General features: G+C 44.6%; 1 protein-coding gene across 2 annotated transcripts in view; it reads left to right on the forward strand.

Annotated features, from left to right (window-relative positions):
* The window catches only part of TNFRSF11A (TNF receptor superfamily member 11a), a 54982-nt gene extending 35333 nt beyond the window's left edge, over positions 1-19649 (forward strand). Inside the window, exons 9-10 of one of the 2 annotated variants that reach the window (XM_019729350.3) lie at positions 1073-1832; positions 12850-19649. In XM_019729350.3, the coding sequence (XP_019584909.3) occupies positions 1073-1832; positions 12850-13154 (1065 nt within the window). In that variant the 3' untranslated portion in view covers positions 13155-19649. The remainder of the gene's footprint in view (positions 1-1072; positions 1833-12849) is intronic. The other variant, XM_074339874.2, reaches the window with a different exon arrangement.
* Positions 19650-25503: the final 5854 nt, after the last annotated feature.

Genomic DNA, 25503 nt, shown 5'->3' on the forward strand with positions numbered 1-25503 from the left:
AGGGGTACGTCTTTGACGGGACAGAACCTCAAATCCTGAGATTGATCCCCATAGAATATTACCCAACGCCCAGGTCAGCACTCATGCTAAATGCTGCTTTCTTTGTATTTCATTCCATTTCTGTCACCTCTGTGGACATATATTAATTATGTTATTTCTTTTTTAGTGCCAGTACAAAGATCTTCTGCGTACTGTATTCTCAGGCCCAACAATTGTTTCCCCTTTATCACATTGCTTTATTATTTGCTTTCTCAATGTGTGCGCCTATATGCGTATGTATTTTATTTTTCTTGAGCCATTGTAGAATTAATGGCAAACATTGTACTCCTACCTCAGTGTGATTTTCTTAAGAACAAGGACATTCTCGTATAGAACCATAGTTCACTTATCAAAATCAAGAAATATAATAGTGGTACGATACTATTATCCAATCCACAGTGGATAATAAAATTTCCTTAATTATCCCACTGTGTCCTTTACATCTATCCTCTTAGGTATAAAAATATATAAATCTTAAACCATGAGCTCATACTTATTCCTCCAATTCCAATCCCAACACCACATTGTAGCCTTTTCCTGTTTCCTATTTGAATTGTCTTTTGTCCAGCCCTATGGAACCTCCTGTTCTCTCAATGTATTTACTCACTTGCTCAATTCCAGAATACATAGAAAGTAGTTTCAGAATTACTAACACGTACCACAGCAAGAAACAAAACTACTAACTGGAGTTCAATATTTGTTTCGAGGTTGGTTTGTTTGTTTGTTTTCATTTGGTTTGAGACTATACACTCACAGTTCAGTGCTCTAAAGTTATCTGGGATGGCGCTTCCCCTCCCTTCAGTGTGGAGACGCAATTCATTAGAAATGTAGTTCGGTTCATCCGTTGCTGGTTGTTGCCCATCTTAGGGAACTCCCCTCCCCTGTAACTTTAAAGAACGCCAAGTGCCGTAGTGAGTGTTGCATTGGTACTTGTTATGGTGGGAAGATGACGACAAGCGCCATTTGTCGCAGTGTTTAGCAGAACCGTGTGTTCATAGCCGAGTATTAATGCGTCTGCCTTCTGCATCTCAAGCAGCAGGAACCCTCGGGCAACAATTTCAGCAGCAGTCGTGTGGAAGCCTCTAGTCAGCGTGACGTTTGCGACGGTGTCTTACTGCTGACTCTGGAAGAGAAGATGTTTTCTGAAGATATGTGCTGCCCAGATGGTGGTGGTGTCTGTGGGGGTGCATGTGCCAGTGGTGGGCCCTGTGCTCAGCGAGAAGACACCAGGATGCTTCCCTGGGTCAGCGAGATCGAGGGGGACCCCTTCAAGCAGATTCCCATGGAAGACGAGTACGTGGACAGGCCCTCCCAGACCCCGAACTCTTTACGCTTCTTTGCTCAGCCTAGAAGCACTTCCACACCGCCTTTTCCTGAGCCCCTGGAGGTGGGGGAGAATGACAGTTTAAGCCAGTGCTTCACTGGGACAGAGAGCCTGGCGGATTCCAAATGCTACAACTTGGTCGAGCCCCTGTGCAGGACTGACTGGATCCCCACGTCCTCTGAAAAGTACTTGCAAAAAGAAGTGGAGGGCGGCAGTGGCCCCCACTGGGCAGCCTCCTGCACAGGCTGTGGGAACCCTCCAGGGGAGGACCGAGAGCTCCTTATGGGTTCCTCGGAAAGTGGACCCTTGCCCCAGTGTGCCTATGGCATGGGCCTCCCGCCCGAAGAAGCAGCTGATGGGGCAGAGGACGGAGGCCAGCCTGTGGACGGGGCTGATATAAGGCCTCCCAGCTCCAGCAGGGGAGGTCCTGGGTCTGGAAGCCCCTCCAGTGACCAGCCACCTGCATCTGGTAAGTGACTTCCCTGGACTGTCCCTTCTGAAAGAAAAGGCCTATTTGTGGTGCAGTGTTTGGGGGCAAGTATCACAGACCATTTAGGGAAAAGGGAAGCTAACATAGGAAAGACTCAGTGTGCACATTTTCTCCTGCCACACTCTTTACAGGTTGGGTTTAATTCAGTCTGTAAGTTGGGTTTGTGGATTGTGCGCACTGCCCAGCGACTTTATCCTCTACCTCTGGGGCTGTCTCTTCATTTTTATGTCCTCTGTCCTTTTTGCCAATTCAGGCTTCTCTGTGATGGGATTGGACCTCAAATCCCAGCGTTGACCCCTGAAGACAAAGTCAGCACTGAGCTCAGGACTAGGTGGCGTGAAGCTAGGCATCCCCTCAAATTTCTGGGGTTTGTTTCTTTTAAAGCAACCTAGGCCTCAAATCACTGCCCCCTCTCTCCCCGGAAAAGCTCCTTTAAATTTCAAAAGAACAAACAAAACTGTTTCATGAATCCTTCATTAATTTATTGAGAGTAGCTTGTTGGTTCTATACCAAATTAATGATGCCGTTAAGTGTCCTATAATGCTTTATATGAGAAGCCCCCTCTGTCACGACTGCGTATGATACATTTATGGAACCAGGGGGACAATGTTACAACTTAAAATCTTTATGGGGATTTATCCCCGCACCACTGCTTGAGCATGAATAGCCCATCAATGATCATATTAAAACTTTTTTGGAGGAGGGTAAAATGCCCTCTATTTTATTACACGTTATAAGGAACTGTGCCACTGATGGTGAGGGCTTCCTCTGGCTGTGGAGATTATTGCCTGTGTGTGTGTGTGTGTGTGTGTGTGTGTGTGTGTGTGTGTGTGTGCAGGGTGGTTGGGGGACCAGGGAGCTCTGAAAATCTGAAAGCTATCGATAGTCTCTCCAGAAATATGAATGTATGGATATATACTATTCAAGGGGCTGATCAGAACCCTCTTGCCCTCCAAACAAAGGCCCGTTCCTGGACCACCTGTCTCCTGGGATGCTTCACTTTTTCTTGCCTGTGCGTTTGTTTAGACTGCAAATGGTGCTAGCAGCTCATTTGGAATTACTTTATAACCCAAGTAGCTAGATCCCTGCCCTCAACACAGAGACGCTGTGCTTTCTGCTGACGATGGCTCCTGGCTGATTTGGTAGAACAAAGTACTTCAGTCTGTTTTCTAAGCTTTGTGGTTTTGCTGCAGTTACACAAATTCACTGATGTGCGAATTCCATAATATCAATTCTCAGTCAAACTGAGGACATACGTTTGAGGATATTGTTCAAAGAACTGATGTGTTTTCCTTCAGAAGACCTCAACGTTTTTTAAGGATTTTAAGGAATTTCCATGATTAAAGGGTTAGCTGTATTGTGCGGTTTCTTTTTAGCGGTTAATTTCCTCCCTGTTGGTTGCAGAGACGTGCAGAATACTAGTTTTTTGGTGCTGAGGGGAGTGGGAAAGTACACGCTCAGGGGCCATATCTTGGTAACACTGCCGTGGGCAGACTGGTTTTTTAGTTGGTGGCACCAGGAAGGTGACGTTCGTCACTGTGTACAAATCATCAGCAGTTCTTGAAAGAACAGTGTTGCCCACATTTAAGGAGATACCCTTTTTCTTAGTGTCATGAAACCAAAAGCCACATCTGTGCCCTCCCGTAAAGACTTAAAACAGCGCCCTAATCTGTTTTTCATGATCGTTTATTACTCCAGCACTAAACATCAAAGCATGGAGGGAAGGAAATTAAAAAAAAAAAAAAAATGTGTCATCAAGTAAGTGGTGTTAATTTGCAAAGAGTTTATATTGCCGTTTGTGTCTGGTCTGGTGCTCAGCCAGACAAAACATCCGTAGCATGTCTGCCTGCCATGCCAGCAAGTGGGCCGAAGTCGTCTTCTCCTGAGAAGCAGTTGCCAGACTGGTTTCTGAGGCTGTGCTGTTCTCTCCATAATTACTTCTACATGAACAGGCCTTCTGGTTTCTCATCAAAATAGCACTTTCTCGTTATTGCTTTTTTAGAAAAAAAAATGGTCATAATTTATGATCTATAAAATATGTGAAAGAGCTTGGAGCTTGGGCGAAAGATAAGCGGGGGACCTAATCTTAGTTGACCTCCTAAAAGCTGTTGTGCTCTTGGGACTTGAAGGAAATGGCCTTTTTTATTGGGCGTTGGATTTTGTATGTGGGTGTTTAAAAAACTTACAACCAAACCAAGTGGTTTCTAGAGAAATGACAATAATTGGGCACTTCCTCAGTAGAAAAGAGTAACTTCTTTGCACCCAGCATCCTTTTGAAGAGAGTGATGGCCCTTCAAACAGCTCCACAAGTCAATACTTTAAAAATAATATCCACTGTAAGGCTATTTTAGCAATGTTATAACTCTTAAACAATAGTGAGAATTATTAGCAAAGACCAGTGAAGGGGGAAAACATACTTTTGGTTATGTTTGACATAACCGTGTCTTAACTTTTACATCGTACATTATTATCCTGATCTCATAATGGTGGTTACCTTGGTGCAAGCCCTTTCGCTTGGCATTTAGAAAATTCTCACTATGTCTACAAAAGTATTTCATGTCAAAGAAAAAAAACAGCTGCTTGTAATTAATGTTTCTGTGTTGGCCAGTGACCTGCTTTTCGCTCCTGAAATCACTTGGTTGGTTCAGCCACTTCTGAGCTGGAGAGATTTGTTTATTTACGGGTCCCATAGTGATTCTTAATGAAAACCAGCTACATATTTGTTTTCCTATCAAGTCTTTGTTGAGGGTCCACTGACCCATGGAGACGTGGAAAAGCTTGGAAAACAAGTAGGGACTGAGGTCAGGGAATGGACAACACGAAAAGAATCGATAATTTTGAGAGGGCAAGGCCTTCCCCTGCCCGCCTCTCTCTAACCTGTCGCCCGTTGTTCCTCTTCACCCACTCAGCCATCTAAGTTCTGGGCGTTGTCAGCCCCTTGGAACGGGACCTAACGCTTCCCCCCTTTTGCACCGTCATGTGCTTCTCTCAGTGTGAATCATCCGGTGTCCACATTGGCTCCTTTTCCAGAGGGCCCAGTTCTTCCTCTCCTGCGAGTCCCCGCTCACATGCTGCTTCCTGAACCAGGGGTGGCAGGTATGCTGCCTTGTGGCCGCTCTCCCCTTCTGTGCCCTTGGCAGCTCGTCACCGTTCGTGTTGGAGTCTTTCTCCCTGAGCCTGACTCACTCACACCTTTATAATAACCCGTCTCTAGGCAGTTGTAGCAATCCTAGGAATTCCCGTGACCTTCGCCACACCCAATCTTTCTAGTCTCTTCCAAGGCGGCTTAGTCACAGTATATTAAGAGAATAGGTGTTTATAAGCTCATTCATTCTTTCTTTCATCCATCCATCTAGCCACCCAGTCATCAGTAAGTAGAGGAACAGGAACTGGACCTCCCCATTTGTTCCCTAGCTCACGTTCAGCCTCCCACTTCCTCAGTGTGTTCTGGGGACCAGGGAAAGGGGGGCAAGCTCGGGATGGAAGGACAGCCACTGGCTGTCCTGGGCAGACCTAGATGTCCTGGGTAGAGGAGGCAGAGATGGCAGAAGCAAAGGTGAGCTGGCCCACCCAGGTGGCACAGATCACCAAGGCAGATGCTTAGGAGCCAAGGACGCTGGAGGGTGAAGATCACCCCCCGAACCCTTTCTCTCCCCCACCCTCAGTCTCCCAGCCCTGGGTCCCATCCTCTTTTGAAGTGACTAATCTTGACCATCCATTTCCACCCTGAAAGGACAGATAAAGATTTTCCTACCCCAATTTTCTTCCCTTTTTCTCCTCTCTCCCAAGCAATAGACAGTCCTCTATTTCTAACTTTCTTCTCTTTCTTGTTGAAATGCCATCCACTAACTTGTGCTTCACTTTTAGCTAAGTATTGTATGGTCGGGAATTAGCTCATTGACTCTGTCAGTTAAAAATATTTTATAATTTGGTTATTTGGAAGTAATATTCAGCATTCATTGATGCTAAGTCAATGCATTATTTCAAAATACATGAAAAATTCATTCACTGTCTACTTTGTTTCATTGAGTCCTGCTCACCTTCTCTCTGTTCTAATGGGGCTCATTTCAGAAGGGTTTCATTCATAAGCCAATCTTAGTAATTTTCAAGCATGATTCAGAATGGAACTATTAAATACTGCTTCCCTTCCCTTATCATCATATACCCCGTTTCTTCCAACTGCCTAAAAGAGAGTTTGCATTTCCATAAAAAGAAAAATCACGAGATGCATATGGGTTAAATATAAAATCAGTTTTTAAGAAATTCCAAAAACACCCAATGTAGTCTGGGTAGTGTGAGTATATTTGTGTGTATTTTTAGTTCTCTTCCTTGGAAGAATATCTGCATGACAATTGGGTGGTGTCATTTGCTATATATAATTCTTGTGATTTAATATTCGGATGTTATGCCTTTTAAACAACACAATAAGCTTTTGAGGAGTGTGCATTACCTTGCTTGAACGTATAAAATTCTGTCGGGGGTTGCGTTCTTTGCACAAAGCTGCTTCTCTCTGCCCGAGAAATAGAAATTCCATGGAGCCGCCGAGTACAGCAGGGACTTAGCAAAGTCTCTGATCACGATGGGCCACTTCATCTGGTCATTGTTTCTGTTGACTTCAATGCAATTTCTAACTCTCTCCAGTTACCTGAAAATGTTTCTAATTAGAACATGTTTCTAACCAGTCACATTAAATATTCATGTGAAGCCAATGAACCCATTTTAAATGTCAGAAGCTCTTCACATTTTCTAATTTACTGAATATTCTCATGTCGTTCTGGCTGTCATCATACGTTTGGGTAGCCCTCAGACAGTTCTCTCAGTCTCCCTGTGTTCAGGGATGAGTAAGCCTGTTTTGACATCCTGGTTATCCGACTGTGCCACTGCAGCTGGGACCACGGCACCACGCCCCTTAAATCAATACCAGTGGACTGATTTCATTTGTTTACTGTGTGTTGGAGAATCTTCACTGCACCATAGAACGTGGGCAGACACAGACTTGGGAGCGTTGGCGACTCTAGCTGAGCAAGCGGTAGTGCCCTGGCCAGGCCCGGAAGGTTCCACGGGAAAGGACACAAGGGTAAAGGCTACCTTGGCCTATGAGTCCCCTCATCTGCCACTGGTCTCAGGAAGTTACTGTTTTCACTAGCACAGATTCTTTTTGTGAGGAAAGCTCGTTCTTTTACATGCTTCCAACCCTATCATTTTTTGCAAGTGAAATAAAGTTAAAATAAATGCCAGGGGCAGCCTTGCAGGAGAAAGCTGTCAGAAAGGCAGCTGAGGAAAGTAAGGAAGATGGGAGTGAGGGCTGCTTGTTTTATTTGTATTCCTAGAGGCTCATGGACTAAATGCCTCAGGCCTTTTTGAAGCACCTTGGATAAGCCTCGTCCATACCATCCTTCCTTCATCATATCCCCCCCTTACCAGCTACCAACAGGGGAGGGGTCCCACCTAACAGCAGAACTTCCTTGGCACTCAATGGCAAGAGTTACCCCTTTGGGGGCATGCATCAACTGCAGAAACCATGGCAACCACACTGAACCAGAGGCCCCGCAGCACCCACCGTCGTGCGGCTCTCTGACGCAGTGACCTACTGATGGGCCATCGCACGGTCTTGCCCTCTCAGGTCAGCTTGCGTGACCCTGTACAACCTTTCTTTTCTGAAAGGTAGACAGCAAATGTTAAGGAATTATTGCTTTTAAGCAAGGACAATTCAAGACTGAGGGATATTACAGGATAAGGATATTGTTCATTCTAAACCTTGATCTCTTCTTGGGCTACATTCGGCTGCAATGCACGGCTGACTTGCGTGATGAGACATGAGACCATGGGGTTTACTGTAGAATTTTACAGATGAGTGTTGAAACCAGAGACAGTTGGAATGATGGATTACGCCGCAAGAAAACAAAAATTGGTTAGACGTCTAGAGGAAAGTGCCCTTTTGGTCTTCAGGACACGTTAAGATGCTCCAACAAGACAAGGCTGGAAAGAGAGCATCGCTGCTCAGTATGTTTCCCAAATCTCCGCTCCCTTGGGGGTTCCGCAAGCACTAACACTACATCCTGGAGCAGTGATGCTATCATCGCACCTGTGATTAGGACTTGGCTCTTTCCCAAGCATTTTCAGGTCCATCGTCTCATTTGACCCTCATGCCATCCTGCCGGGTGTTCGTGCATTCATTGATTCAGTCATTTTACATTTATCCTATGCCAGCTGCACCCTGCCAGGCTACAAGTCTTGAAAATTGATGCTCATTTCATAAATGAGCAGACGACGGTCTGGAGAGTTGTTAGGTGGTTTGTCCCGAATTCCATGGCTAGTGGGGGCTGTGCTGGGACAAGACCAGAGAGCTTTCAGACCCCATTTCTCACCTTCCTGTACTCTGCTCTTCAGATACTGAAATGCCAGGATGACATCGATGTCATTAGATTACTTGCAGGTGAGTTGCGTTATGACAAGCCATGCAAAAAGAAGGCTATTCGTTTTCATTCTTGAAGCAATATCAGTCAGGAGAGTAGGAAAAAGCTGCAAACCTGGAATAATCAATCACATGCAAAGTACCTACGAGCTGGTGTTTACCCTGAAGCCAGCCTCACATGGAAAAAGCACTTGGTGAATTCTGGTTTGAAGTGTTGTTTCTCTTACTATTATAACTGTACTGGGCGTTCGCTCAGTCCAATATCTCCGTCTAACCCATAGATTGGCACACACTCTCTTTTCCTTCTGCAAAGTAAGCTGACTGAAGCCCACAGCGCACTAATTACTCACAACTAATGGGTCAATGGGTCACTCTAGAATATCCAGGCCCTTCTGCTCCCACCCGGCCATGCTTCCTAAAGAGTCAATCCTGAGAGTATGAACAGATCCTGTTGTGATTCAAAACACTGTTATATTAACTGGTAAAAAAAAAATGAGGTGGATGAGCATGAGAACGGTTTCCATGAAAACTGTTCCATACGTCTGGACAATTCAAAAAATGAGTTGCTGAGAACATTTGCCGTGGAGATTGAGAAGCATGAGACGACAGTGAAGGACAGAAGGGCTAAAGCTCTAGAAGTATCCTGCACATAGACTGTTTGGCAAGTGACTTGGTTCTCATTCCACTTTAAAGAAACCCAAACTAGAGATGGTTGGCAAAGCGTTAAAGGTATAATTGATACAGCCGCCCTTTCCTCAAAGGAACAGGCCTCAGTTCTGTGTCAGAAAGTTGGTGTTGAAAGTTTTACAGCAAGGATAGGTGGCCTGAACATCAGGGAAATGTATCATAGGATCCGTATTTTAAGAGCACTGGTCGAGAGCTTCTGCAACTCAGTGTTTTACCAGATATTTAGTTCCTTATCAATAGAGAAAATCAGATGGGCAAACAATTCTGCAATGTGGAAACGTGTCCAAATTATAATATGTTGCCTCTAAAAAGAGCGATGCTAAATTAGAGCGTCAGTGGGGGAAAGGGGGACCCAGAGCAATACCCCTAGGAGCTGCCTGCATAGTCCCCCTCGGGACTGACTACTTCATTTCCAGAGCCCGGTGGAAAGTGAAGATATGAGGCCCCTTGTGCAAAAATGAGTAAGAATTTCAAGATGATGAGAGAAGAGTGTTAAACCAAGTGTGGGGGGCCCTTCTCAGCACAGGGTCCCATGTGACCGCACAGGTCACACACCCATGAAGATGGCTCTGCTGTCACGTACTGTTACCGGCAAATCAGAACTTTTTAAAGAAATTTAGTTTGTACCAGTTTACTAAAGTAATTGTACCAGTTACTCTCATAAAAGTCAGTGTGGGTGAAATGGACTTAGACTTGATCAAAGGTTGTTTTTGTACCTTCGATAAAGAAACACGTCAAGAATAATTGTTTGAGAATCTTACTCTTTCTGGGGAACTTTCCTTTCCATCCTAATGGTAAGGAATTTAAAGGCCTTGTTTTTGTCCTCCCCCCACGATGCCCCCACCCCAAAAGTAATATTCTTGATCAAATCTATGATTCAAAGGATTCTAAAATGTTTAACTATTTCTCTTAGGCAAAAGAGGTTGAGTTCCATTTGGGCTAAAAAATAAAAGAATATAGATCCTATAGGAGCGATCAAAGATATTGTTTGCCATGAGGCAATTGCATGGAATGAAATTCTTAAGGTGAAAAATTTAACATAGTCTCAATGTGCAAGATGATGGTAAAAACATGGTTTTTTTACCTGAATTCAGACGAACTGAAGATTTGGACACAGAAGAAAGTAAACAACAGTGGATTTGTGATGATGATTTGTTAGAAAGTAAAATTAAATAATGGAGAAATCACATATACCATGACATAAACAGATAAATCTCCATATGAACTGGGTGAAGAAGCGGTGAGATTAAATTCAAAACTGTACGTCAGTCTCACAGTGGCTACAGATGTCCTCTGTGTAGTTCCACATTATATTGAAGAACCAGCAGTCAATGATGTAATAATGAAAAAGTAGAGGAACTATGCTGAGAACATTGTACTTCTAAGAAACTTAAAATGGCTGATTTTATTAAACAGGCTATATTTTATTTTTATTTTTTAACATTTTATATTAGTTTCAGGTGTTCAAAACAACATAGTGATTAGACATTTATACGCCTCACAAAGTGATAACCCTCCCTCAAGTCTACTACTCCTCTGACATCGTACATCGCTATTATAGTACCATTGACTATCTTCTCTGTGCTGTACTTTACATCCCGTGACCATATATATATATATGTGTGTGTGTTAATTATAGTTGACATTCCATATTATATTAGTTTCAGGTATACAGTATGGTGGTTAGTGATCCCCCCAATTAAAGATGCTATATTTTAAATTAGAATAGAATGTTTGTGGTACATACATACTGTTTTTGGTTTCTCACTTTGACTGTTAATTATCTAGTGATCTCTCAACCAAGGGGACTTCTGTTATCTCGCTCACTCATTTTGCTGCTGCTACAGTAGAAGCCCTGTATCCACCTTTGATCACTAGTTGGAGTTGCCTAAAAACATCCTTTAGAAGTTCATATCTTCAACATCTGTTTTAACTTAAAACACACAGCTTACATCCACATACTGATGATTTTTTTTATTAATAGTATAGAGCCATATATATTGGCTGATTATAGTTTCCTGAGCCTTTTTTTACATTAACTATGCCATCTTAATTCTGTTTCTATTTTTCTAGTGTGGAAAGAGAAGTTATAGACATTAGCAAAACAAATCTGAGTGCACAATCCTTCTGGACTTTTAATGTTTTTTTTGTTTTCTTTTCTCTTTTCAACAGTTGTCTTGCCCACACCATCACACCAATTCAGCCATTTGTTGATATATTCTTTTGTGTTTAGCGACTCACTTTTAATTAGATTTCCTAATGAATTCAACTGGCACAAACAGACTTGAGAACTAACTTGACAACTGGTGGGAGCAGAAAGGCAGAGATACTAGAGAGCAGACCCCTAGCTTACAGTTCACTGTATGTTATGAGCACCTGTTGCTATATTTTAGAGGGAATGGAGAACGTGGGTCAATCTGGCTAGTTAGTGAATGGCAATACTAGCTGGCCTCCCCTATGTTGCTTGGCGGGGGGATGGGTGATAGGCAAATAAATGCCCCCCACTACTCATCTTGGAATAAACCCCATACGACTGCCTAAGGGAGAAATAGAATGAGTCACAAATCTTCCCATGTGACTTTCGATTTGTTGCTCACAATTGAAATCCCTGTTTTCATGGACCGCTGTGCCTCAATCCAGGATTCTCTGCAGGTACCTTGAGGGTGGAGGGAAGGATCCCCAAAGGAATTTCCTGTATGCCGTTGGTATTTTAGTCAGACCATCCACAACATGCCTTCCAATTGTGGAGAAAATCTCTTCATGTGGAATGGTAACAGAAACCATTTTATGTGTATAAATTGCGATTAAGCTTTGTCACAATAGAGAAGGCAAATGTCAAGGGAATTCACAGCGAGGAACCATTTAGATGTTCACCCCCCCTGGTCAGACTAAAAGGTTCTGTTTGTGATGCTTGAGTGTTGAGGACATTTCTGTATCTGCTTGGTTTGTGGCACTTATTTTCAATTTTCACCTGGGAAATTTCGACAGCATCAGTCTTTAAAATAGAAGAATAATAAGAGGTAGCTGCTTTCCTAACATTTGTTGAACCTCCTGTTTGTTTTTCAAAAGACCCATTAATTAAAGACTGGCTAAAATCTAGTCACCCACAGCGTAGTGATGATAGAACGCCTAGGGACAAAACACCCCTCAGGGTTCAGAAGGAAAGAGTGATTAATAGGACTGATTTTTTTTTTCATTTTAGTCTTCTGAATCGTTTTTTTTTCTTTTTTTTTTCTAAGGAGTTTAAAAAAAGTGTTAAGGAAATTGATTAACATCACTAAATACTGATGGAGGGGAGGGCAAGACCCTCCAGGGCTGAGCTCTTAGGGACCCCCAAGGAAGGTGGGAGGCTACAGGCCCCGGTGATGGAGGCCTCAGTTGTGAGTCTGGTCACACAGGAGGTTGGGCTGAGCAGGGTTCCAGGGTCCTCCTATCAGCAGCGATCTTCCCTCCAGCCTAGTTTCCGGTCCTGATAAGCTTGACCGTAGCTGGGTCATTGGCTGTTTGCAGCATATGGATCACACGCGCCCCCCGCACCCCCAGACACGCTTTTGTAGCGTCTGAATCTTGTCCCCAGTCTGCAATCCAGGTGTGCTCGTGCCGTATTCCCGGAGTCCATGTAGCAAACACAGAATCCGAGCACGGCCCATCCTCTTCCTTCTCTTTTCTTTTGCCTTCTCCCTTCTATCTTGCTCTCGTTTTCTCTTCTTTCCCTCTCCCTCCTGGTAAGAGGGCGCAGGAAGGAACAACTGGGCGTGCGCGCTGCATATTAGGAGGCTTGTCCAAGCACCATCGCCCCTGGATTCATTGGGAAACTTTCCTCTCACAAGACCCAGGTCTCACCACGAATCGATGACTCACCCTCTGCGTGTTCTCTCTTCCTCTCCCCTGTAGGAAATGTGACTGGAAACAGTAACTCCACGTTTATTTCCAGCGGGCAGGTGATGAATTTCAAGGGCGACATCATCGTGGTCTACGTCAGTCAGAACTCCCAGGAGGGCCCGGCGGGGCCGGGCAGCGGCGCGGGGGAGCCGGTGGGCCGCCCGGTGCAGGAGGAGAGCCCGCCGTGCTGCGACTCGTTCGCGGGCCTCGGGCCGCGCTTCCCGGACACGTGCGGCATCCCCGAGCCGGACAAGGCGTCGCGGCCGGTGCAGGAGCAGGGGGAGGCCGAGGCCCGTGCGCCCGGGGCGCAGCGCTGAGAGCGCAGGGACCCTCTGCGGCTCTCGACGCGCCTCGGAGCCGCGATGCCACCAGACAGGCCGCGAGCTCCGGGCCATCAGCCCGCCCTCTGCTCCCGCGAGGCCCTACCTGGCGGCGCTGGCCGCGCGCACCTGCACCTGGGCGGGGGGCGGGGCTGGGGGCGGGGCGGGGACAGGGCCGGGCGGCGGCCCGAGCTGCACCTTTGCTCCTTCCTCTGCATTCGGTACATCTGCGTCAAATTACTGACATTCTCTTCCCATCCTGCTCTTCATAGAATCGGGGACTTTTAAAAAACGTGCCACTTACTGATATTCAGTCACATATCAACGAATAACTCAGGTACACGTTGCTGTCTTTGGTTCCACTTTTTACTCCCTTTCGTGATTTTTCTCCCTTCCCTTTCACCTTCCATTATCATTTCTTCAGAATTTGTCTCTTTATGACATCTGTTTTTATGACGGTCCTGTTCTATTTGGATCTGTTATTGTTTCCCCCTTATTTGTATGTCACTTTCTCATAACATTTTTATTGATACTTCCCCCATCCCCCGACCTTTTTGACTACTTAAGGATTGTTTTGAATTCTCCTTAGGGTGATGGTCTTCTTTACAAACGTTGTTTTGTACCCCTCCTCACAAATAGGTGCCTGTGTTTTGGTGATGGCTGGGGGGGGGGGTTGTCTGTACTAAGCACTTTTGGGGGAAAAAGCTAGAAATGTGAAGCCTGGAGAGAGGCTCAGGGAACAAATGGGGGGACCTTTCGTTTTTGAGACTTTTCTGTGTTCCCATTTTTCTAAAAGAAGAAAAGAGGGAAACCCCGTTTCCTCTCGGAGTGTTTTTACGTTTTTGTCCATCGTTCGCTGAACTCAGTTGCTGTGTGTGTCCTTCATCCCACACCATCCGCCGCTGTTCAGCCCTGCGGTGAATTTATTTCCCACTCCAGCGGAGGCAGTCAGATCCTTTAGTAACCGAGTCTCTAAAAAGGAAGGTTGCTGCAGCTTGGCCTTCGTATTCTGGATGTCTCTCTGGAAAAGATGAAAATGAGTAGGGCACAGGAATAGCCCGCACACTGAGTGAAAAGAAGGTGACAGGAGAGTCCAAGAAAGAAAGAATAAAGTTGAAGTGTTAGTATGCATTTTCTCTCTCTAGATAAGAATGGCATAGATGTGTTTAGGCAAGAGGCCCTAGTTTCTTCCTAAAATAATTGTGCATCTGTAATTTAGCCTTGTAGAAGAAGAAAACATTCGGGCTAGTTTCCAGTGCATTTAAATTAAAAACCAAGTCCTTGGACTGTAAACTGAAGGAAATTTATCAAAAAAGTGGTTTTCTCTTAGCATCAGTCCTCTTGTGAGGAAACATACGATATGAGTCAGATTGAAAGGAATTACCTGGATTGTTCCATCATTTGTCGTCAGTGAGCATTTGTTCTCCTCAAATACTAGAGAAAAGTTAAAATACCTAAAATTAATTTTGCAGATCTGGTGGCCGTGCTAGTAATGCTCAGTGTCTACACGTCAGTGGCCACAAATGCCCAGCTGAAGGGAATGACCACTGGTCACTGGTTTCTCCTCAATGGTTGCAGTTCTCTTGGAAATGCTGGAATAGTAGCAGTCAGTTGTAATTTTTAATGGAGAAGCAGAGGGTGGCTTTATAACTTATGGGACTCCTTAGCTGACATAAAAAATTGCAAGAAATAACTTGCATTGCCAGGATGATCAGTTGGTGGGAATTCACTGCCTCTTCTGCCCTTTTAGTTAACATCCATCCAAAGAGAGATGTTATAAAAATGGAAGAAGCCATTATACCTTTTGGTATGGAATATATTAAACAAAGTGTAGTTCATAAAGTATAAAATGCTGAGCTGAAAACCAAAGTTTCTACTGTGACTTTCATCTCCTCACTGATATTACTTTACTTTTCTGTGCTTTTGTTTTTCTTCCTATAAAAAGGCACTAATAATAATTTTTGACACTCTCCTTAGTGTCAAAAATAACAGAAGAGATAACAGAAGGATACTACAGTGAATGTTAAATAAAGCTCCTTAAGTAAAGGGTGCTAAACAAATACATAAAAATCTACTTTCAGAAAAAGGTAGTATTCTTTCCCACGCTGATACCTACTAATTCTATACAGACCCAAAGACGAATGATGGGAAATGTATAACAATTATAAGTCTGTGTCTGTACTATAGATATGTGTGTGACAAATTTAAACAGAATGAAATGAAGACAATAATGAGAAATTGTTTGGGGAAGGGAATGTGATAAAGAGATTATTAAATGTATATTTGACCATAAAAGATTTTTTTCATGGTTTACTTAAATAGGGCTCTTTGTAAAATAGTTACCTGACTTGTTTCTGATTTCTACAGTGTGCTGTGGTGTTAAATGTGGGTTATATTGTGTCTTATGGATAGAACCCTTGACAGCAGAGTTGGGACAGAACATGTCTTGCTTGTTTTGATGATATATCAGCTGTAGATCTTATAAGACAATTCTTTAAAATATAGGTTCATTATGCAGGGAAAGAATTGAAAGGGAAATGGAGTCTAATAGTTCCTACCTATATTTGACTCCACTACCAGGAGAAGGAAGAATCAATCTCTCTACCTGTAAGCTTGAAGAGCAGTTTGAATGTGATGTACTTGAACCTTCATATGATGGGAGAGAGAAGGCTCTTGCTGTGTAACAAACTACCCCAAACTTAGTGGCTTAAAACAAGTACCATTTATTTGTCCTAAGTCTGTGGATTGACTCAGCTTGGTTGGTTCTTCAGGCCTGGGTGAGGCCAGCTGGGCTTGCTCACCCATGTGCAGCCTGGATGCTGGCTGGCTGGGGGTTGGCTGGGCTAGACTGAACCCTTTCTGAATGGTCCCTCAGCCTCCCAGCCGTCTAGCCTGGCCTTGTTCTCATAGTGGTGGCAGGGTTTTTGAGGCTGAGGCTCAAACTGACACACTGTCACGTTGTGTTGGCCAAAGCAAGACATAAGGGCAGCCTAGATTCTAGAGGTGGAGAAACAGACCCCCACCTCTAGATGGGAAGAGTTGCAGAGTTACAGTGGGTAACAGGTGGATACAAGGAGGGGAAGAATGGTGGTGCCTTTCCCTTCTACCTACCAGGGGGCATTGTTCAGAATAGAATGGTGCAGGCAAGAGCTGTGTGCCTGTGGCAGGACAGGAGTGGTGCCCAGCCGCCAATGGTGCCTTCTCTGGCATGCAGAGTATGGTGAATTTCTGCAACCAGGACACATCACATTCATATTTAAGTATTGAAATTCCTTCCACAGCCAGATATACATGATTGGGAACTGGTTCTACTGTACTGCTGCATTCCACTGGCACAATCATTGAAAAGTGGCTATATTCATAAAATGGAGACAACTGATGAGATACTTTGGGTAGAAGTCCCTGTTACGTAAATAGATAAAAGACCTGTTCACCATTAATGCTGATTCAGCAAACTCTAGGGTTAGGAACTGGGCAAGAGCATGAGCATGTGCTAAGGTGCGGTCATTGGTGGAAGAGGCATAATTTTGAAATGTTTGCTGTTTGACATTCTCTGATGGCACCTGACTCCCCCGGGCCATCTGCTCTAGGGAGCTGTGAGGTGCTCTGGGCATGAGTTGTACAGCCCTCTGTTGGACAGGGGATAAAGTGTTCAAAGCACTAACATTTGATTGGCGAGTCATCATTTGTATTGAGTGCTTTTGACACTTGGGCCCTAAGTATCTCTGGGAAAGGAGATGAAGATCGCAGGAGTGTCCTCGGGAGCCTGGGCATGTCCTAGAGGACTGGGGAAACCTGTGGACATTGCTCTGCTCTAGGGCAGCAGACAGGCCGCTGCAAAGGGGTTATCTGTGGAATTCCTGAGTCCCTGGGCTGTGCTGTGAACAAACTACCTTGAAACCTCGCCAAAGGCTTTGCCAAAAATAAGTGGGGACCTGACATTGGGCTGTGGCGGGGCCAACAGCAAGCACAAGCACGTCAGGCAATGTCACTGAAGCCAAGCCCAGAGGTGCAGGGAGGCCGCAGATGCTGGAAAGGCTGGACCGCCCCTCTCGCGGCAGCCCCCACTAAGGACGTGCCTCCCGTGGCACACAGCCCCGTGTCCTCCAGGTTTTTCAAGGGAAGCACTGCATCCATTTCCAAGTGGGGAGGGATGTCTCAGTGACTTCGGACTGACCCAGTCCACCATGCTTTCTCCTGACACTTGGGAGTCTGATTTTCTCTCTCTGTGTCCACCTTGCTACTCCCCAGTCCTCTTGAACCAGATTAAAACCCATGCTCAGCTAACATCTCTTTCCTCCATTCCCCTTTAGTAAAACTGACGTGCAGGGAACACTTCCCAAAAAAATCTTCATTGGAGAATAAGATAGCATGAAAGTGAAAGTGATCAATTCCGGGTTCCTTCCAGTAACTTTGTCCTGTTCCCCTGTCCCCCTAAGTCATGGAACAAGCAAAATGTTTGCAGTCAGACCTGATGCCAAAACCTCAGTCTGGCCGCTTTTGCCTTACCTTGGGCAGCGTCACTTCTTAGCCTTATTTTCCACGTGTGTAAGCTGAAGACAACAGTTTATAGGATGAAATGGGATGGGGTACAACTGAGCACCAGTAGGGTTCCCAGAAGACACCAGTAGAAGAGACTCAACTGTTACGCATCACTCTCTCTCCTTCTGTCTCTTACACCTGTCCATTCCTGGACACAGACGCGCTCTCAGGCATCATGTTCCCTTCCTGCGTCAGACCGCTAACTATAAGCTAATTCTGCCACCCACCTCAGATACCTTCCCGCTCTTTGAAACTAGGTCCGAGGGGAACACCTTTTCCACGGTCAATTGACAAAACTGTAGTGGTTGACACAAAGTTGTCACCTTGCGACATCACACACTGAGGGAAGTGGGCTTATGCCATGTAAAGCCATAATATGCTGCCTCAACTGGACAGCACCATTGGATGGGCCCCGGTGGGCTTCCACTCCTAGCCCCTGACATTTGGGGAGGTTGAGGATAACAGGATATGTAGGTTGAAAGTCCATGGTTTGTTTCGTTTTTTCTCCCAGTGTCACTAATGTCTCTTCCAGATTGGGGAGGGTAATAAATTGGCCACCAGCTTGAAAGAGTTGGCATTATAGGACCAAGCCCGCATGGGAGGGGACCGGAGCCCAGGAAAAGCCTTCATTGTGACCCAGATTCTTGATTTCTTATGGGCAGGTGTAGCCCCAGAAACAAGTCTCCACAGACAGTAAAGTCACGAGAAAAACTGCGTTCTGATGATGAGACACTTATGAGCTGCCTTAATTTAGGCAGAGGCAGTAAAACATCTTACCCTAAAATGGAAAAGCAATTTCATATTTATTGGCTTTTATGGCCTTTTTATTTCAGTGGCAAAGGAATCATGAAAAGAAAATGCATACTTAAAGCTCTAAAAGAGCATTTTCTAAATACTGTATCTGTGGAAAAAGAAACTTTTTTTTCATAGTTTTATTGAGTTTCTGGTGTATATCCAATAAGATTCACCCTTTTTAGGTACATAGTTTTATTATAAATTTTGACAAAAATGTATTGTTGTGTCACCACCACCACCACAGTCAAGAGACAGACTATTTTCAGCACCCCAAAAGTTCCCCTGTTTTGTTCTATGATCAGTCCCCTCCCTGCAATCCTGGCAACCGCTATCTACTCTCTGTCCCTGTAGTTTCACCCTTTCCAGAATGTCCTATGAATGGAATCATTCAGTCGGTAATCATTTGAGTTTGGCTCTCCCACCTTGATGCCCTTGAGATCCGTCCAAGTTGTTGGATACATCAGTAGTTCGTTCCTTTTTATGACTGTGTAGTATTCCCTTGTAAGGATGGACCACATCTATTCACCAACATTTGGATTCTTCCCGGTTTGGGGCAATTACAAATAAAGCTGCTATAAAAACTCGTGTGGACATGTATTTTCATTTCTCTTAGGAGTGAGATTGTGGGGTCATATGATAAACTTCGTATAAACTCTATAAGAAACTGCAAAATTGTTTTCCAAAGTGGCTGTGCCATTTTGCATTGCCATCAGTAACGAACGAGAATTCCAGTTGTTCCACATCTTACTCAGCACTTGGTATTGTCAGTTGTTTGTTTGTTTGAATTTTAGCCATTCTAATGGATGCACAGTATCTCACTTTAATTTTCAGTGCACGACTGAACATCTTTTCACATGCTTATTTGGCCATCTTTATCTCTTACTTGGTGAAGTGTGTGTTTAAATCTTTTGCCCGTTTTTTTTTTTTAATTGGTGGTTTATTTTCTTACTGCATTTCGAATGTTCTTTATACATTCTGGATACAAAAATGCATAGGTTGTTAGGGCCTTTCTATTTCAAGGATAAAGAAGCCATGGAAAGATACATATTTAAACTTCTAGAGCATTCTGTAAGTGTTTACTACTATTTTAAAAAATAAAGACATTGCTATTTTTCATTTTAAAAAAATTAAGTTTCAGGAGCTGTGCACCAGTAACATGTGTTCAGAGTCAATGTCTCCACCTCTTTTCATGGTAGGACCAGAACCGCCGCTGGCTCCGGGGGCTGCCATGCCCTACAAGTCTTTATCGATGTAGCCGTCAGCTGCGGGGGGATATGCTCACCCATGGGAACCGTTGTTTTGTGAAATAAACCCGCTGATAGAACTGTCTTCTACTAGTTGAGGAAACATGGAATATTTCTGTATTGATATTTTCTGATTTCATTATTTTCTACATTAATCACCATATTCCAAGCATGAGGTACTGGGTGAGGGAGAAAATGAACGCAAACTCCAGATGCCATCATCTCTGTGTTTGGAGATGGAGTGAGCAGGTGCCTTGGGACAGACGCTGTCATCCTGGAAAAGGTCGTTGGGCACATGCTGTAAGGCCAGGTGGTCCCCGAGCATAACAGGATCTGTGGTGCTCTGACAAGCTCCACGGTTGTCCCTTGTCTGCAGATCATGCTGGGGGATGAGGAAGGCAAGACTGCATTCAGCCCAGCAGCCTTCTGAGAAGTTCAAACCCAGGGAGCTTCTGGAAGGAGTAGGATCAGACTAAGTGAGGCCCCTGGCAGAAAGGACACCAAAGGTCCCAAAAGGGGCAGTTGGCTGGTGGTCTGACATGAAGGGCTAGTATAAAGAGTTGGGAATGGACAGGTGGACATTTCTGCGGCCCAGCCACCTCTGACAATGGCTGAGGGTGCGTGCAGGAAGTGTGATTTTAACCCTGGGGCCTCCCCTCCCCTCAGCAGTGGACAAATAGCTGTATGTGAGACAGTGCTTGACAGTGACCAGAGGCTGTAACAGGATATGACTGAGCTCACTAGCCTTAGCTCATACTCTCTCGGGTATTTGGAAGGAGAACGTGTCCCCTTTGGACTGGGTAAGACATTGGGTTTCTTGGATGCCTGGAGTGGGGAGGCTTCACTTGTGAGGAATTTGACATCTGGGGGCTCCAGTAACTAATAGGAAAAGTAAAAGAGGTGTGGCTGTATTTATACTTGCAGCTGGTAAACAACACCGTGCCAGAAATAGACAGATGATGGGAAAAGAGGAATCCGGACGTCATGAATCTGACCATAGTCCCTCCCCCCCAAAACACCAAAGACTTTCACGTGGACTCTCTGGTCCTCAGCTCTCCAGGCTTGTCTCATACCACTTGCCTCCATTCCAGCTGCACTGGTTTTCTCTCTGCACACATCTCCTGCCTCAGGGCCTTTGCACGTGCTGTTTTCTCTGACTGCAGCATTTCCCACCATTTCTTTCCCTGGGCCTGACTTCTTCCCTGTGAGATAGACTGGCAAGGCATTGTTAACTCTTTTTTAAAAGCCAATCAGAAAGTGAGGGCGATGTAGATGGGAGAGGCCTTGACATGGAGTAGGGGCCACTGATGAGGAGAATGTGTCAGAACCTGGGACTCCTTTCTCTCCGCCTGCCCCTCCCCATCCTCTTCCACTATTTCTCTGCAGCTTCCCTGACCTCTCTTCTGCATTCCCTAATTCTGTGTCCCTTTCTCTCTCTTTTCCTGTTGCTGATCCCTTTTCCACTCTGCCCCTTCCCCCAGGCTGCAGAAGGTGCTGTGGTGAGATCTTCTTGCTGGAGCTACACCTTCTACAGTTGCTTTTTTAGAATTTGGCCTTTTCCTAGAAATGTCCCTTCTTGTTCTTCTTGTTCCAGTGGGCATATTGCTTCCATGTCAAAGCCAATTCCCTGGGAAGGACCCCTCAGATAGAAAGGGCAGGGTTTGGACTCGTAGCTCACCATTTCAGCCACTGTATGCATGTGTGGATCCAGAGTCCTGGTTTTTAAATGGGGTTTTAAACCCTTAGGCCCTGCTCAATGGTAGTTGGAAACGACAACTATTCCTGACTCCCTCAAAGGCTTGTACAATGTTTTCAGGGTCTAGGAACCCACTCAGGTAAAAGCAGGTCAATTCAGGGAGGGATCTCAAGAAACCAGAGAAAAATGTACCCCAGAATGTTGGAAGAGCAGGAATGAAGTAGCCCCAGACGCTGCCCCTCTATCCTTGCTCCCTCGCTTTCCTCCTCAGACTCACAGCTTCTCTCCTTCTCCTCAAGGAACTTTGCTACGCACATTGCACGTAACGGCTGCTCTCTTCCCAAATCTTCAGCTCCCGAAGCCTTTCATGTCCAGTGTCCACAACCCACTGGCCATGTATATTTATGTCTGTATATACATACAGTATATAAATTTTATATATACCAGAGGTGCCGAAAAAATGTATACAAGTGGACACTTTGGTCAGCGTTGCTCATGCAGTAGTTCGCTATAATCACAAGTGTCCGGACGCTGATGGGAACCACTCTGAGCACCTCTTGTAATAGCAGAAGTCAAACGTGACTTGTATTCATCTTTTGTTAACTGTGTATATTGAATATTAGAATTTTAATACAGTTTTTTCCTTTCTTAAAATGTGTATACAATTTTTTGGCAAATATATATATATATCTCCAATCAGTGGCCAAGGAGGGCCACCAACACACAAGGCCACTTGGGACAGTCAGGCCCGAGGGCAGAGAATGGAGGAGGTGGAGCCTGAACCCCATGTAACCCCAAACTGCTGAGGTCTGCTAAGAAGTGTACACAGTGAGGAGGAGATCATTGTGGGCGCTTTGTTTCATTTCCAATTTCTGTTCTATCAGTAATCACTCAAGAAAAAACATTTTTCTAGTTGGAAACGATGACAAGAAGCAGCCAAAATTTAAGGTTCTGCTCTGAAGAAATTGGGGGGGGGGGAAGTGGGGCTATTTAAACAAGCATTCTTTGCGTGTCTTCCTTACTTTTTAAAGAACACATTTTTATTAGCAGAGATGGCAATGGTTCAGAAGGTAAAGGAAGGAGAGAGCAGTGATTCCTGATGACATAGTATATTCAGCCATAAAAAGAAGGAAATCCTGTCACTTGCGAAAGTATGGATGGACCTTGAGGGCATGATGCTAAGTGAGGACTAGGAACCCACTGTGGTGAAATTAGAGAAAGACAAATACTGTATGATGTCACTCATACATGGAATCTAAAAAAGCCAAACTCATAGATACAGAGAGTAGATTGGTGGGTGCCAGAGACTGGGGGTTGGGAGAAGTGGGGGGATATTGGTCAAAGGGGGCAAACTCCCAGTTGTAAGAGGAATGAGTTCTGGAATCTAATGTATAGTATGCTAATTATAGTCAACAGCACTGTATTAAATACTTGGACACTGCGAAGGGAGTGAATCTTAAATGTTCTCACCACACACACACACACACACACACAAAGTAGTTATGTGAGGTGAATGATGTGTTAACTAACCTTATTGTGGAAATCATGTCACAATATATACATGTATCAAATCATCATGTTATGCACCTTAACCTCACACAATGTTGTATTTCAATCATATCTCAGTAAATCTGGGGGGAGATTATTCTTGATGATAAAAGAAACACACTTTAGGCCCCCACGATTTCAGTTGTCGAGTCCGGGATATGGTGTGACAGCACAGCCAGGGGCCCTGAGCTCTGACCAGGATCTTTGCCTGGTGCTAAGCTGTCATTTGTCACTGAGCCCGGGCCTCTCACAATGAGAGCAGCCTCTGCTCTTGACCTGAAATTCCTGTTGTAAATAAATCCACTGAGGCTGCCTACAAGGAAGAAGGAACAGCAGCAGTCACCACAATTCTATCGTAGGAAGGAGACAACAATGGGAGTTTTACTCAAGATAAAGAGAGTGCCTGACTTCCTGTCAGTTAGTTGACATTTAGGCAAATAGCCACCATTTGTTGAAGCAACCTGCAAAGTGATTTACATATGTGTTATCTCATTTAAGCATCACAGCAAATCCACCAGTGACTATTACTATCTTTACGCAAGAGGAAATGGGGTGAGAGATGTTAATAAACTTGCACCAGCTCACAAACCTTGTATGTGGGGTTTACGCCCAAGCTCCAAAGTAGGCGTTACTGTTACAAGGACTTTGTGTATAGCCTGTCACGTTTAGATCCAGTAGGTTTGCTTCCTCTTGTCTCCTATTTTCAGCTCTAGCAAAATGATGTTACACTGGAGTCGAACTGGTGTGGGTAGAGGAAGTCAGTGATGGGAATAGTTTTCCAATACTCCAAACCTTTTCAGTTATAATCTGAGTTAGTTTCCCCAGATCAGGGTAAGCCCTAAAATTTTGCGTTAGACGCTTTGTATCCTAAGCACACAGTCCGTTTGAGGCTCTCTGCCTCAAAAGAGCTTCCATCCTGTGACTAAGATGATACTGGTTATCCTTTTGTAGCACGAGAGCCTCGCGGTAGCTGACGGATTGGTCCAGAATTGAGTCCTACTGGGTGTATGCTTCAGGATCTGTGTCGACGACTATATTCATTACAGCATTTATTATAAAGAATGAAACAGCCATCGTGACGTGGTTGAGGGATCTTTAAAGTCAAGCACACAGATAAAACCCCAGCAGTTTCTTGACAGTTCATGTGTGGGCATCCATGGACCATGAACAGAGGTCTGTGGGATGGAGGACATTTTCCAGGAGGGACAGATGCTGGCCACTGTTCTCCAAGAGCCCTACAGTCAGTCAGGGGTCCTGTCCATCAAGTGCATCTATCTCCTGCTCAGATGAACGGCACCTACTGCACAGCATCTGGGCTCGTTATCTCAAGAGCAAAGAACTTGCCCACTTTCCCTACATTTGTTTGCACCAATAGAGTTCATGAAAGCTTACTCAACATCAGCATGATGCTTAGGAAATCTCAAAAGGATGAGTTTTGGGATCAGTTTTATTGAATCGGTATCATTTACATGCAGTGCAATTCACCTTTGTAGGTCTGCAGTGCTATGAATCCTAACAAATGCATGCAGTCAGGTTACCACCACTACAGGCAAGACAGAACCTTGCCATCATTGCAAGTTTCCTTCTGCTCCTTCCCAGTGAATGGCCTACCCCCCCCCCCAACTCCACCCCCCACCCCCAACTCCCAGCCCCTGCAACCACTGGTCCTGTTCCCTGTCCCTGTAGTGTTGCCTTTTCCATAATAAATGGAAGCATCCAGCCATCTGAGTCTGGCCTCTTTCACTTGGCACCGTGATGGTTGTTGCGTGTATCAGCAGTCTGTTCCTTTGTAGTGCTGGGTAGTAAGTAGTCTGTTGTCTGGATGTGCTGTAGTTTGTTTATCCATTCACCAGTGGCCTTTCTATTTTGGGAAGTCACAAAATGGTTATAAATAAAACCACTGTAAACCTTCACATACAGGTGTTTGTGTGGACATCAGTTTCATTTCTCTTGGGTAAATACCCAGGAGTGGGGCTGCTGGACTGTGTGTAAGTGTGTGTTGACAACATGGCCGGGTGTGAGAGAACCAACTGCTCCCCTTCTCCCCGGCTCTTGGGACTGTCCACAAACTTCCTTTAAAACCACTTGAAAATAGTGGCTCAGGATGAGCAGAGTTTGTTTTGTTTTCTAAAAGCAAGGCTTCTGTAGGCTTTCGATCTATCCAAAGGAGTTACTAAGAGATAATGTATTCTTCTGGGTAATTGCACGCTTCAATTATGGCTTTTCCCACTTCTTATTTAATTAAAACTTTTACAACCAACATCCGCGATACCCACGCTGTAAGGAGGATAGCAATTGGTCTAGCGCTCAAGGGCTATTTTTAACACTGAAATGAGGTTGTATTTTCATTAAAAGGAAGCTTTCAACTTCCTTAATGCTGTTTTGAAGATTCCTGTGTTCTGGGGAAAACCGAAACCATAATTAGAACAATGGCAACCTTGGACTGTTCTCATTTCTCTTGCAGGAAATGGCTTTTATGTTTTTTTAATTTTTAAGTTAGCTGACTATGATACATACACAT

The sequence above is a fragment of the Rhinolophus sinicus genome, chromosome 4 (genome assembly GCF_057876585.1).
Source record: "Rhinolophus sinicus isolate RSI-liver-muscle chromosome 4, RSI-T2T, whole genome shotgun sequence".
Classification (NCBI taxonomy): Eukaryota; Metazoa; Chordata; class Mammalia; order Chiroptera; family Rhinolophidae; genus Rhinolophus; species Rhinolophus sinicus.